General features: G+C 37.3%; 1 protein-coding gene across 1 annotated transcript in view; it reads left to right on the top strand.

Moving 5' to 3' along the window:
* The window catches only part of smad6b (SMAD family member 6b), a 51143-nt gene extending 38101 nt beyond the window's left edge, over nt 1–13042 (top strand). The window contains 1 exon segment of the mRNA XM_052481091.1: nt 11847–13042. Within this exon segment, the coding sequence (XP_052337051.1) occupies nt 11847–12421 (575 nt within the window). The 3' untranslated portion in view covers nt 12422–13042.
* The last annotated feature ends 1042 nt before the right edge of the window (nt 13043–14084 follow it).

Below are 14084 nucleotides of genomic sequence, written 5' to 3'. Positions count from 1 at the left end.
TAGGGATGACGGTGTCTGGCTCTTTAGCCCAAGAGGAGTAGAGATGACGGTGTCTGGCTCTTTAGCCCTAGAGGAGTAGGGAGCCCTAGAGGAGTAGGGATGTGTCTGGCTCTTTAGCCCTAGAGGAGTAGGGATGACGGTGTCTGGCTCTTTAGCCCTAGAGGAGTAGGGATGACGGTGTCTGGCTCTTTAGCCCAGAGGAGTAGGGATGACGGTGTCTGGCTCTTTAGAGGAGTAGGGATGACGGTGTCTGGCTCTTTAGCCCTAGAGGAGTAGGGATGACGGTGTCTGGCTCTTTAGCCCAGAGGAGTAGGGATGACAGGTGTCTGGCTCTTAGCCCTAGAGGAGTAGGGATGACGGTGTCTGGCTCTTTTTTCCCTAGAGGAGTAGGGATGACGGTGTCTGGCTCTTTAGCCCTAGAGGAGTAGGGATGACGGTGTCTGGCTCTTTAGCCCTAGAGGAGTGTGACGGTGTCTGGCTCTTTAGCCCTAGAGGAGTAGGGATGAAGGTGTCTGGCTCTTTAGCCCTTTAGAAGGTGTCCTCTTTAGCCCTAGAGGAGTAGGGATGACGGTGTCTGGCTCTTTAGCCCTAGAGGAGTAGGGATGACGGTGTCTGGCTCTTTAGCCCTAGAGGAGTAGGGATGTCTGGCTCTTTAGCCCTAGAGGAGTAGGGATGTGTCTGGCTCTTTAGCCCTAGAGGAGTAGGGATGACGGTGTCTGGCTCTTTAGCCCTAGAGGGGGTGGGATGACGGTGTCTGCTCTTTAGCCCAGAGGAGTAGGGATGACGGTGTCTGGCTCTTTAGCCCTAGAGGAGTAGGGATGACGGTGTCTGGCTCTTTAGCCCTAGAGGAGTAGGGATGACGGTGTCTGGCTCTTTAGCCCTAGAGGAGTAGGGATGAGGTGTCTGGCTCTTTAGCCCTAGGGATGACGGTGTCTGGCTCTTTAGCCCATGAGGAGTATGGATGAAGGTGTCTGGCTCTTTAGCCCATTATGGATGAAGGTGTCTGGCTCTTTAGCCCTAGAGGAGTAGGGATGACGGTGTCTGTGTCTGAGGAATAGAGATGACTGTCTGGCTCTTTAGCCCTAGAGGGGTAGGGAGGGTGTCTGGCTCTTTAGCCCTAGAGGAGTAGGGATCGGTGTCTGGCTCTTTAGCCCTAGAGGAGTAGGGATGGGATGACGGTGTCTGGCTCTTTAGCCCATGAGGAGTAGGGATGACGGTGTCTGGCTCTTTAGCCCTAGAGGAGTAGGGATGACGGTGTCTGGCTCTTTAGCCCTAGAGGAGTAGGGATGACGGTGTCTGGCTCTTTAGCCCTAGAGGAGTAGGGATTTTTTAACCTTTATTTAACTAGGCAAGTCAGTTAAGAACAAATTCTTATTTTCAATGACGGCCTAGGAACAGTGGGTTAACTGCCTGTTCAGGGGCAGAACGACAGATTGGTACCTTGTCAGCTCGGGGATTTGAACTTGCAACCTTCCGGGTTACTAGTCCAACGCTCCAACCACTAGGCTACCCTGCCGCCCCAAATGATGGTGTCTGGCTCTTTAGCCCTAGAGGAGTAGGGATGACGGTGTCTGGCTCTTTAGCCCTAGAGGAGTAGGGATGACGGTGTCTGGCTCTTTAGCCCATGAGGAGTATGGATGAAGGTGTCTGGCTCTTTAGCCCTAGAGGAGTAGGGATGACGGTGTCTGGCTCTTTAGCCCTAGAGGAGTAGGGATGACGGTGTCTGGCTCTTTAGCCCATGAGGAGTATGGATGAAGGTGTCTGGCTCTTTAGCCCTAGAGGAGTAGGGATGACGGTGTCTGGCTCTTTAGCCCTAGAGGAGTAGGGATGACGGTGTCTGGCTCTTTAGCCCTAGAGGAGTAGGGATGACGGTGTCTGGCTCTTTAGCCCTAGAGGGGTAGGGATGACGGTGTCTGGCTCTTTAGCCCTAGAGGGGTAGGGATGACGGTGTCTGGCTCTTTAGCCCTAGAGGAGTAGGGATGACGGTGTCTGGCTCTTTAGCCCTAGAGGAGTAGGGATGACGGTGTCTGGCTCTTTAGCCCTAGAGGAGTAGGGATGACGGTGTCTGGGTCTTTAGCCCTAGAGGAGTAGGGATGACGGTGTCTGGCTCTTTAGCCCTAGAGGAGTAGGGATGACGGTGTCTGGCTCTTTAGCCCTAGAGGAGTAGGGATGACGGTGTCTGGCTCTTTAGCCCTAGAGGGGTAGGGATGACGGTGTCTGGCTCTTTAGCCCTAGAGGAGTAGAGATGACGGTGTCTGGCTCTTTAGCCCTAGAGGAGTAGGGATGACGGTGTCTGGCTCTTTAGCCCTAGAGGAGTAGGGATGACGGTGTCTGGCTCTTTAGCCCTAGAGGAGTAGGGATGACGGTGTCTGGCTCTTTAGCCCTAGAGGAGTAGGGATGACGGTGTCTGGCTCTTTAGCCCTAGAGGAGTAGGGATGACGGTGTCTGGCTCTTTAGCCCTAGAGGAGTAGGGATGACGGTGTCTGGCTCTTTAGCCCTAGAGGAGTAGGGATGACCGTGTTTGGCTCTTTAGCCCAATTGTGCACCGCCCTATGGAACTCCCGATCAGGTCTGCTTGGGATCGAACCCGGGTTTGTAGTGACACTAGAACTGCTGTTCCCAGTTCTCCCTCTGCTGTTCCCCGTTCTCCCTCTGCTGTTCCCTGTTCTCCCTCTGCTGTTCACTGTTCTCCCTCTGCTGTTCACTGTTCTACCTCTGCTGTTCCCTGTTCTCCCTCTGCTGTTCCCTGTTCTCCCTCTGCTGTTCCCCGTTCTCCCTCTGCTGTTCCCTGTTCTCCCTCTGCTGTTCCCTGTTCTCCCTCTGCTGTTCCCCGTTCTCCCTCTGCTGTTCCCAGTTCTCCCTCTGCTGTTCCCAGTTCTATCTCTGCTGTTCCCAGTTCTCCCTCTGCTGTTCCCTGTTCTCCCTCTGCTGTTCCCTGTTCTCCCTCTGCTGTTCCCCGTTCTCCCTCTGCTGTTCCCAGTTCTCCCTCTGCTGTTCCCAGTTCTATCTCTGCTGTTCCCAGTTCTATCTCTGCTGTTCCCAGTTCTATCTCTGCTGTTCCCAGTTCTATCTCTGCTGTTCACTGTTCTCCCTCTGCTGTTCCCTGTTCTCCCTCTGCTGTTCCCTGTTCTCCCTCTGCTGTTCCCCGTTCTCCCTCTGCTGTTCCCAGTTCTCCCTCTGCTGTTCCCAGTTCTATCTCTGCTGTTCCCAGTTCTATCTCTGCTGTTCCCAGTTCTATCTCTGCTGTTCCCCGTTCTCCCTCTGCTGTTCCCAGTTCTCCCTCTGCTGTTCCCAGTTCTATCTCTGCTGTTCCCAGTTCTATCTCTGCTGTTCCCAGTTCTATCTCTGCTGTTCACTGTTCTACCTCTGCTGTTCCCCGTTCTCCCTCTGCTGTTCCCAGTTCTACCTCTGCTGTTCCCTGTTCTCCCTCTGCTGTTCCCTGTTCTCCCTCTGCTCTGCACCACCTTACAGGATGTTTGCTAGAGAGGGTGAGGTGGTGTGTCATGAAGCTGTGAGAGCAGAAGAGAGAGGATGGAGAAACAGAAAGGAACTTTAAATCCCCGGTGCCAAGAGAGGCTCTGAAGCAAAATAATGACATCACTCTGCGTGATAATGAATGTGTGTTGATGGCATGAAGGGCTATAGGGGTCACCGGCTGCACACACGTTGTCAGGGTGACCGCTCTGCCGGGGGGGGGGGTATACGTCTACTAAGCTTAGATGTCAGTACAATACCTCCTGTATGTATTTATAGAAAGACAACTGCTGAAGACAGTTTATCCACATTCAACTTCCTCCTTCCTTTTTACCTGATCTAATATGGTATATATAATATATAATATGGTATATATAATATATAATATGGTATATATAATATATAATATGGTATATATAATATCTAATATGGTATATATAATATCTAATATGTAGTCTACTAGTTATATACACTACCAGTCTACTAGTTATATATAGTACCAGTCTACTAGTTATATACACTACCAGTCTACTAGTTATATACACTACCAGTCTACTAGTTATATATAGTACCAGTCTACTAGTTATATATAGTACCAGTCTACTAGTTATATATAGTACCAGTCTACTAGTTATATACACTACCAGTCTACTAGTTATATACACTACCAGTCTACTAGTTATATATAGTACCAGTCTACTAGTTATATATAGTACCAGTCTACTAGTTATATACACTACCAGTCTACTAGTTATATACACTACCAGTCTACTAGTTATATAAAGTACCAGTCTACTAGTTATATACACTACCAGTCTACTAGTTATATATAGTACCAGTCTACTAGTTATATACACTACCAGTCTACTAGTTATATATAGTACCAGTCTACTAGTTATATACACTACCAGTCTACTAGTTATATATAGTACCAGTCTATATACACTACCAGTCTAATAGTTATATATTGTACCAGTCTCCTAGTTATATACACTACCAGTCTACTAGTTATATATAGTACCAGTCTACTAGTTATATATAGTACCAGTCTACTAGTTATATACACTACCAGTCTACTAGTTATATACACTACCAGTCTACTAGTTATATATAGTACCAGTCTACTAGTTATATATAGTACCAGTCTACTAGTTATATACACTACCAGTCTACTAGTTATATACACTACCAGTCTACTAGTTATATACAGTACCAGTCTACTAGTTATATACACTACCAGTCTACTAGTTATATATAGTACCAGTCTACTAGTTATATACACTACCAGTCTACTAGTTATATATAGTACCAGTCTACTAGTTATATACACTACCAGTCTACTAGTTATATATAGTACCAGTCTACTAGTTATATACAGTACCAGTCTACTAGTTATATATAGTACCAGTCTACTAGTTATATATAGTACCAGTCTACTAGTTATATATAGTACCAGTCTACTAGTTATATATAGTACCAGTCTACTAGTTATATACACTACCAGTCTACAGGTTATATACACTACCAGTCTACTAGTTATATACATAACTATATAATATGGTATAATAAATATATAATATGGTATATATAATATCTAATATGGTATGGTATATATAATATCTAATATGGTATATATAATATCTAATATGGTATATATAATATCTAATATGGTATGGTATATATAATATCTAGTATGGTATATGTAATATCTAATATGGTATATGTAATATCTAGTATGGTATATGTAATATCTAGTATGGTATGGTATATGTAATATCTAGTATGGTATATGTAATATCTAATATGGTATATATAATATCTAATATGGTATATATAATATCTAATATGGTATATATAATATCTAATATGGTATATGTAATATCTAGTATGGTATGGTATATGTAATATCTAGTATGGTATATGTAATATCTAATATGGTATATATAATATCTAATATGGTATATATAATATCTAATATGGTATATGCAATATCTAATATGGTATATATAATATCTAATATGGTATATGTAATATCTAATATGGTATATATAATATCTAATATGGTATATGTAATATCTAATATGGTATATATAATATCTAATATGGTATATGTAATATCTAATATGGTATATATAATATCTAATATGGTATATGTAATATCTAATATGGTATATATAATATCTAATATGGTATATATAATATCTAGTATGGTATGGTATATGTAATATCTAATATGGTATGGTATATGTAATATCTAATATGGTATGGTATATGTAATATATAATATGGTATGGTATATATAATATCTTGTATGGTATATGTAATATCTAATATGGTATGGTATATGTAATATATAATATGGTATGGTATATATAATATCTAGTATGGTATATGTAATATCTAGTATGGTATATGTAATATCTAATATGGTATATGTAATATCTAGTATGGTATGGTATATTTAATATCTAATATGGTATATTTAATATCTAATATGGTATATATAATATCTAATATGGTATATGTAATATCTAATATGGTATATGTAATATCTAATATGGGATGGTATATTTAATATCTAATACGTTATGTATAATATCTAATATTGTATGGTATATGTAATATCTAATATGGTATGGTATATGTAATATCTAATATGGTATGTATGGTATATACTATGGTATGTATGGTATATAATATGGTATAGTTGTATGGTATATAATATGGTATGGTATGTATGGTATATAATATGGTATGCTATGTGTGGTATATAATATGGTATGGTATATGACGTATATAATATGGTTTGGTATATATAATATGGTATGGTCATGTGTGGTATATAAAATGCTATGGTATATAATATGGTATGGTATGTGTGGTATATAATATGGTATGGTATGTATGGTATATAATATGGTATGGTTGTATGGTATATAATATGGTATGGTATGTATGGTATATAATATGGTATGGTATGTATGGTATATAATATGGTATGGTATGTATGGTATATAATATGGTATGGTATGTATGGTATATAATATGGTATGGTATGTATGGTATATAATATGGTATGGTATGTATGGTATATATAATATGGTATGGTATATATAATATGGTATGTATGGTATATAATATGGTATGTATGGTATATAATATGGTATGGTATGTGAAGTATATAATATGGTATGTATGGTATATAATATGGTATGGTATATATAATATGGTATGGTATGTATGGTATATATTATGGTATGGTATGTATGGTATATAATATGGTATGGTATGTGTGGTATATAATATGGTATGGTGTGTATGGTATATAATATGGTATGTATGGTATATAATATGGTGTGGTATGTGAAGTATATAATATGGTATGTATGGTATATAATATGGTATGGTATGTATGGTATATAATATGGTATGGTATGTATGGTATATAATATGGTATGGTATGTATGGTATATATAATATGGTATGGTATATAATATGGTATGGTATATATAATATGGTATGTATGGTATATATAATATGGTATGGTATGTATGGTATATAATATGGTATGGTATGTGTGGTATATAATATGGTATGGTATGTATGGTATATATAATATGGTATATAATATGGTATGGTATGTGTGGTATATAATATGGTATGTATGGTATATAATATGGTATGGTATGTATGGTATATAATATGGTATGCTATGTATGGTATATATAATATGGTATGTATGGTATATATAATATGGTATGGTATATAATATGGTATGGTATATATAATATGGTATGGTATGTATGGTATATATAATATGGAATGTATGGTATATAATATTGTATGGTATTTATGGTATATAATATGATATGGTATGTATGGTATATATAATATGGTATGGTATGTATGGTATATAATATGGTATGGTATATAATATTATATGGTATGTATGGTATATAATATGGTATGATATATAATATGGTATGGTATATAATATGGTATGGTATGTATGGTATATATAATATGGTATGGTATGTATGGTATATAATATGGTATGGTATGTGTGGTATATAATATGGTATGGTATGTATGGTATATATAATATGGTATGGTATGTATGGTATATAATATGGTATGTATGGTATATACTATGGTATGGTTGTATGGTATATAATATGGTATGGTATATAATATGGTATGTATGGTATATAATATGGTATGGTATGTATGGTATATAATATGGTATGGTATGTGTGGTATATAATATGGTATGGTATGTATGGTATATATAATATGGTATGGTATATAATATGGTATGGTATATAATATGGTATGGTATGTATGGTATATAATATGGTATGGTATGTATGGTATATAATATGGTATGTATGGTATATACTATGGTATGGTTGTATGGTATATAATATGGTATGGTATATAATATGGTATGTATGGTATATAATATGGTATGGTATGTGTGGTATATAATATGGTATGGTATGTATGGTATATAATATGGTATGTATGGTATATAATATGGTATGGTATGTGTGGTATATAATATGGTATGGTATGTGAAGTATATAATATGGTATGATATGTATGGTATATATGGTATGGTATGTATGGTATATAATATGGTATGTATGGTATATAATATGGTATGGTATGTGAAGTATATAATATGGTATGGTATGTATGGTATATAATATGGTATGGTATGTATGGTATATAATATGGTATGCTATGTATGGTATATATAATATGGTATGGTATATAATATGGTATGGTATATATAATATGGTATGGTATGTATGGTATATATAATATGGTATGTATGGGATATAATATTGTATGGTATTTATGGTATATAATATGATATGGTATGTATGGTATATATAATATGGTATGTATGGTATATATAATATGGTATGGTATGTATGGTATATAATATTGTATGGTATGTATGGTATATAATATGGTATGGTATATAATATGATATGGTATGTATGGTATATAATATGGTATGGTATATAATATGGTATGGTATATAATATGGTTAGGTATGTATGGTATATATAATATGGTATGGTATGTATGGTATATAATATGGTATGGTATGTATGGTATATAATATGGTATGGTATGTATGGTATATATAATATGGTATGGTATATAATATGGTATGGTATATAATATGGTATGGTATGTATGGTATATAATATGGTATGTATGGTATATAATATGGTATGTATGTATGGTATATAATATGGTATGGTATGTATGGTATATAATATGGTATGTATGGTATATAATATGGTATGTATGGTATATAATATGGTATGTATGGTATATAATATGGTATGGTATGTATGGTATATAATATGGTATGGTATGTGTGGTATATAATATGGTATGCTATGTATGGTATATAATATGGTATGGTATGTGTGGTATATAATATGGTATGGTATGTATGGTATATAATATGGTATGGTATGTATGGTATATAATATGGTATGTATGGTATATAATATGGTATGTATGGTATATAATATGGTATGGTATGTGTGGTATATAATATGGTATGTATGGTATATAATATGGTATGGTATGTGTGGTATATAATATGGTATGTATGGTATATAATATGGTATGCTATGTGTGGTATATAATATGGTATGGTATGTATGGTATATAATATGGTATGGTATGTATGGTATATATAATATGGTATGGTATGTATGGTATATAATATGGTATGGTATATAATATGGTATGGTATGTATGGTATATATAATATGGTATGATTTGTATGGTATATAATATGGTATGGTATGTATGGTATATAATATGGTATGGTATGTATGGTATATATAATATGGTATGGTATATAATATGGTATGGTATATAATATGGTATGGTATGTATGGTATATATAATATGGTATGGTATATAATATGGTACGGTATATAATATGGTATGGTATGTATTGTATATAATATGGTATGTATGGTATATAATATGGTATGTATGGTATATACTATGGTATGGTTTGTATGGTATATAATATGGTATGGTATGTATGGTATATATAATATGGTATGATATGTATGGTATATAATATGGTATGGTATGTATGGTATATAATATGGTATGGTATGTATGGTATATATAATATGGTATGGTATATAATATGGTATGTATGGTATATAATATGGTATGGTATGTATGGTATATAATATGGTATGTATGGTATATAACATGGTATGTGTGGTATATAATATGGTATGTGTGGTATATAATATGGTATGGTTGTATGGTATATAATATGGTATGATATGTATGGTATATAATATGGTATGGTATGTATGGTATATATAATATGGTATGGTATGTATGGTATATAATATGGTATGGTATATAATATGGTATGTATGGTATATAATATGGTATGGTATGTATGGTATATAATATGGTATGGTATGTATGGTATATAATATGGTATGTATGGTATATATAATATGGTATGGTATGTATGGTATATATAATATGGTATGGTATGTATGGTATATAATATGGTATGGTATGTATGGTATATAATATGGTATGTATGGTATATAATATGGTATGGTATGTATGGTATATATAATATGGTATGGTATGTATGGTATATAATATGGTATGGTATGTATGGTATATAATATGGTATGGTATGTATGGTATATAATATGGTATGTATGGTATATATAATATGGTATGTATGGTATAGAATATGGTATGGTATGTATGGTATATATAATATGGTATGGTATGTATGGTATATAATATGGTATGGTATGTATGGTATATAATATGGTATGGTATGTATGGTATATAATATGGTATGTATGGTATATATAATATGGTATGGTATGTATGGTATATAATATGGTATGGTATGTATGGTATATATAATATGGTATGGTATGTATGGTATATAATATGGTATGGTATGTATGGTATATAATATGGTATGTATGGTATATATAATATGGTATGGTATGTATGGTATATAATATGGTATGTATGGTATATAATATGGTATGTATGGTATATAATATGGTATGTGTGGTATATATAATATGGTATGTGTGGTATATATAATATGGTATGTATGGTATATATAATATGGTATGGTATGTATGGTATATATAATATGATCCTGTGTGGCTCAGTTGGTTAGAGCGTGTCACTAACTAGGGTCCGGGGAGTGATTTCTTTAGGGACTAATTAAATGTGTTCACTCCGTACTACTCTACAGTACGTCTTAAGTTTGCATCTCTCTCTCCCTCCTTCCCCCTCTCACCTCCCTCTCTCTCCCTCCCTCCCCTCTCTCTCCCTCCTTCCCCTCTCTCCCTCCCTCCCTACCCCCTCTCTCTCCCTCCCTCCCTACCCCCCTCTCTCCCTCCCTACCCCCTCTCTCTCTCCCTCCCTCCCCTCTGCCTCCCTCCCTCTCTCCCTACCTCCCTCTCTCTCCCTCCCTCCCTACCCCCTCTCTCTCTCTCCCTCCCTCCCCCTCCCCCTCTCCCTCTCTCCCTACCTCCCTCTCTCTCCCTCCCTCCCTCCTCCCCTTCTCCCCCTTACCTCCCTCTCTCCCTTACCTCCCTCTCTCTCCCTCCCCCTGCTTCTCGGGCTACCAACATATTCAAATAATGATTTACATATTTTAATTAAAAATGCTATTTTGATTCATTTATTAATACTATTTCATCCTTTTACAAGATATAGTCCCCATACAATTCTAGGGTTGCTTCCCAAGCTGGCTGGTCATTCGTTCTATTGGTTCGGTTGCAAGAGGCATGTGTTGACTCGTCAGGACCCTGTTGTTCAGAGGAGCTAGCCAACAACACAGCTAACACAATCACTTCAAACTTGAAGCTGGAAAGACTGTAAACTAGCTACACTTTGTTTCATTTTGGACCTTTTTTCCATGTATATTTCTTTGTGTATATCCGTAAAAAATTATGCCAGATGTTTCATCATTTCAACTGGCTGAGAAAAGCTGCCTGCAAGTCTGTCTCATCCCGACTCCCTACACACTCATTGCTATTATTATTAGTGACCCACCTCACCAACATCCGGTGAAATTGCAGAGCGCGAAAGTCAAAATACAAGAATCGTAATATTAAACATTCATGAACATACAAGTGTCCTACATCATTTAAAATCTTAACTTCTTGTTAATCCAGCCGCGTAGTCAGATTTCAAAAAGGCTTTACGGCGAAAGCAGACCATGCGATTATCTGAGGACAAAAGCATTAAAAACATTTTCCAAACCAGCAGAGGCGTCACAAAAGTCAGAAATAATAAACTGTCTCTCTCTCCTCCAGATGCCAGTGTGTCCCCGGACGTATCCAACCAGTGGTGTCACATGGCCTACTGGGAACACCGTGAGCGCGTGGGCCGTCTCTACCCGGTCTACCACACCTCCGTCTCTGTCTTCTACGATCTACCTCAGGGGACCGGCTTCTGTCTGGGCCAGCTCAGCCTCCACGATAACCATCAACCCTGTTCCACAGACCACCCCCGCTTCCGTACTGTCCAGCGCACACGCGCCAAGATCGGTTACGGTATCCTCCTCAGTAAAGAACCGGACGGGGTGTGGGCCTATAACCGGAGTCAACACCCCATCTTTGTGAATTCCCCCACCCTGGATGTTCCTGGGAGCAGGAGTCTGGTTGTGAGGAAGGTGATGTCAGGATATTCTATCAGGGTGTTTGACTGGGAGAGATTCAGCATGTTGAGGAGCTTGCAGCACGCTGACCCTATAGAGCTGCTAGAGGGCCCCTATGATCCTAACAGTGTGAGGATTAGCTTCGCTAAGGGATGGGGCCCCTGCTATTCCAGACAATTTATTACATCATGCCCCTGCTGGCTGGAGATACTGCTCAACACACACACATAATACAGAGAGAGAATGAGAGAGATAGAATGAGGAATGAGAGATAGATAGATAGAGAGAGAGAGAGAGAGAGAGAGATATAATGAGAGATAAATAGAGAGAGAGAGCATGGGAGAGAGAGATAGAATGAGAGAGAGAATGAGACAGAGAGAGAGAGAGAATGAGACAGAGAGAGAGAGAGAAAGAGAGAGAAAATGAGAGAGAGAGAGAGAGAGAGAGAGAATGAGACAGAGAGAGAGAATGAGACAGGGAGAGATAGAATGAGAGAAAGAGAGAGAGAATGAGAGAGAGAGAGAGATAGAGAGAGAGAAATAGAATGAGACAGAGAGAGAGAATGAGACAGAGCGAGAGAGAGAGATGGAATGAGAGAGAGAGCGAGAAAGAGAGAGAGAGAGAGAGAGAGAGACAGAGAGAGACTATACCACATTTCATCTACCTAGATTTAATATAAAGTTTTATATATTATATCAAACATATATATTATACTGTAAGTAAATATATATTAGACTGTAAATAAAAATATATTATACTGTAAATAAATATATATTATACTGTAAATAAATATATATTATACTGTAAGTAAATATATATTAAACTGTAAGTAAATATATATTATACTGTAAATAAATATATATTATACTGTAAAAACGGGGCCATTACAGTGTCGTTATTTATGTGTGGACAAGAGGAAAGAAACAGAACTTGCACTATATACACTACCAGTCTACTAGTTATATATAGTACCAGTCTACTAGTTATATATAGTACCAGTCTATATACACTACCAGTCTACTAGTTATATATAGTACCAGTCTACTAGTTATATACAGTACCAGTCTACTAGTTATATATAGTACCAGTCTACTAGTTATATATAGTACCAGTCTACTAGTTATATATACTACCAGTCTACTAGTTATATACACTACCAGTCTACTAGTTATATACACTACCAGTCTACTAGTTATATACACTACCAGTCTACTAGTTATATACACTACCAGTCTACTAGTTATATACACTACCAGTCTACTAGTTATATATACTACCAGTCTACTAGTTATATACACTACCAGTCTACTAGTTATATACACTACCAGTCTACTAGTTATATACACTACCAGTCTACTAGTTATATACACTACCAGTCTACTAGTTATATACACTACCAGTCTACTAGTTATATACACTACCAGTCTACTAGTTATATACACTACCAGTCTACTAGTTATATATAGTACCAGTCTACTAGTTATATACACTACCAGCCTACTAGTTATATACAGTACCAGTCTACTAGTTATATCTCGACCTTCGCCTCTTTCGAGAGACTCCCGGGAGTCCGTATAGGAAGCTAAAGAAATGTGGCTTGTCACCTAAAACCCTCATAAATTATCACCGCCTGGTTTGGCAACTGCACCGCCCACAACCGCAAGGCTCTCCAGAGGATGGTGTGGTCTGCCCAACGCATCACCGTGGGCAAACAACCCGCCCACCTGGACACCTATAGCACCGATGTCACAGGAAGGCCAAAAATATTGTCAAGGACATCAACCACCTGAGCCACTCTCTGTTCCCCTGCTATCATCTAGATGGCAAGGTCAGTACAGGTGTATCAAAGCTGGGACCGAAAAACAACTTCTATCTCAAGGCCATCAGATTGTTA

This window comes from Oncorhynchus keta, chromosome 26 (genome assembly GCF_023373465.1).
Source record: "Oncorhynchus keta strain PuntledgeMale-10-30-2019 chromosome 26, Oket_V2, whole genome shotgun sequence".
In the NCBI taxonomy this organism is placed as follows: Eukaryota; Metazoa; Chordata; class Actinopteri; order Salmoniformes; family Salmonidae; genus Oncorhynchus; species Oncorhynchus keta.
The sequence above is the reverse complement of the archived record's forward strand: the minus strand, read 5'-3'. Positions and strand labels throughout refer to the sequence as shown.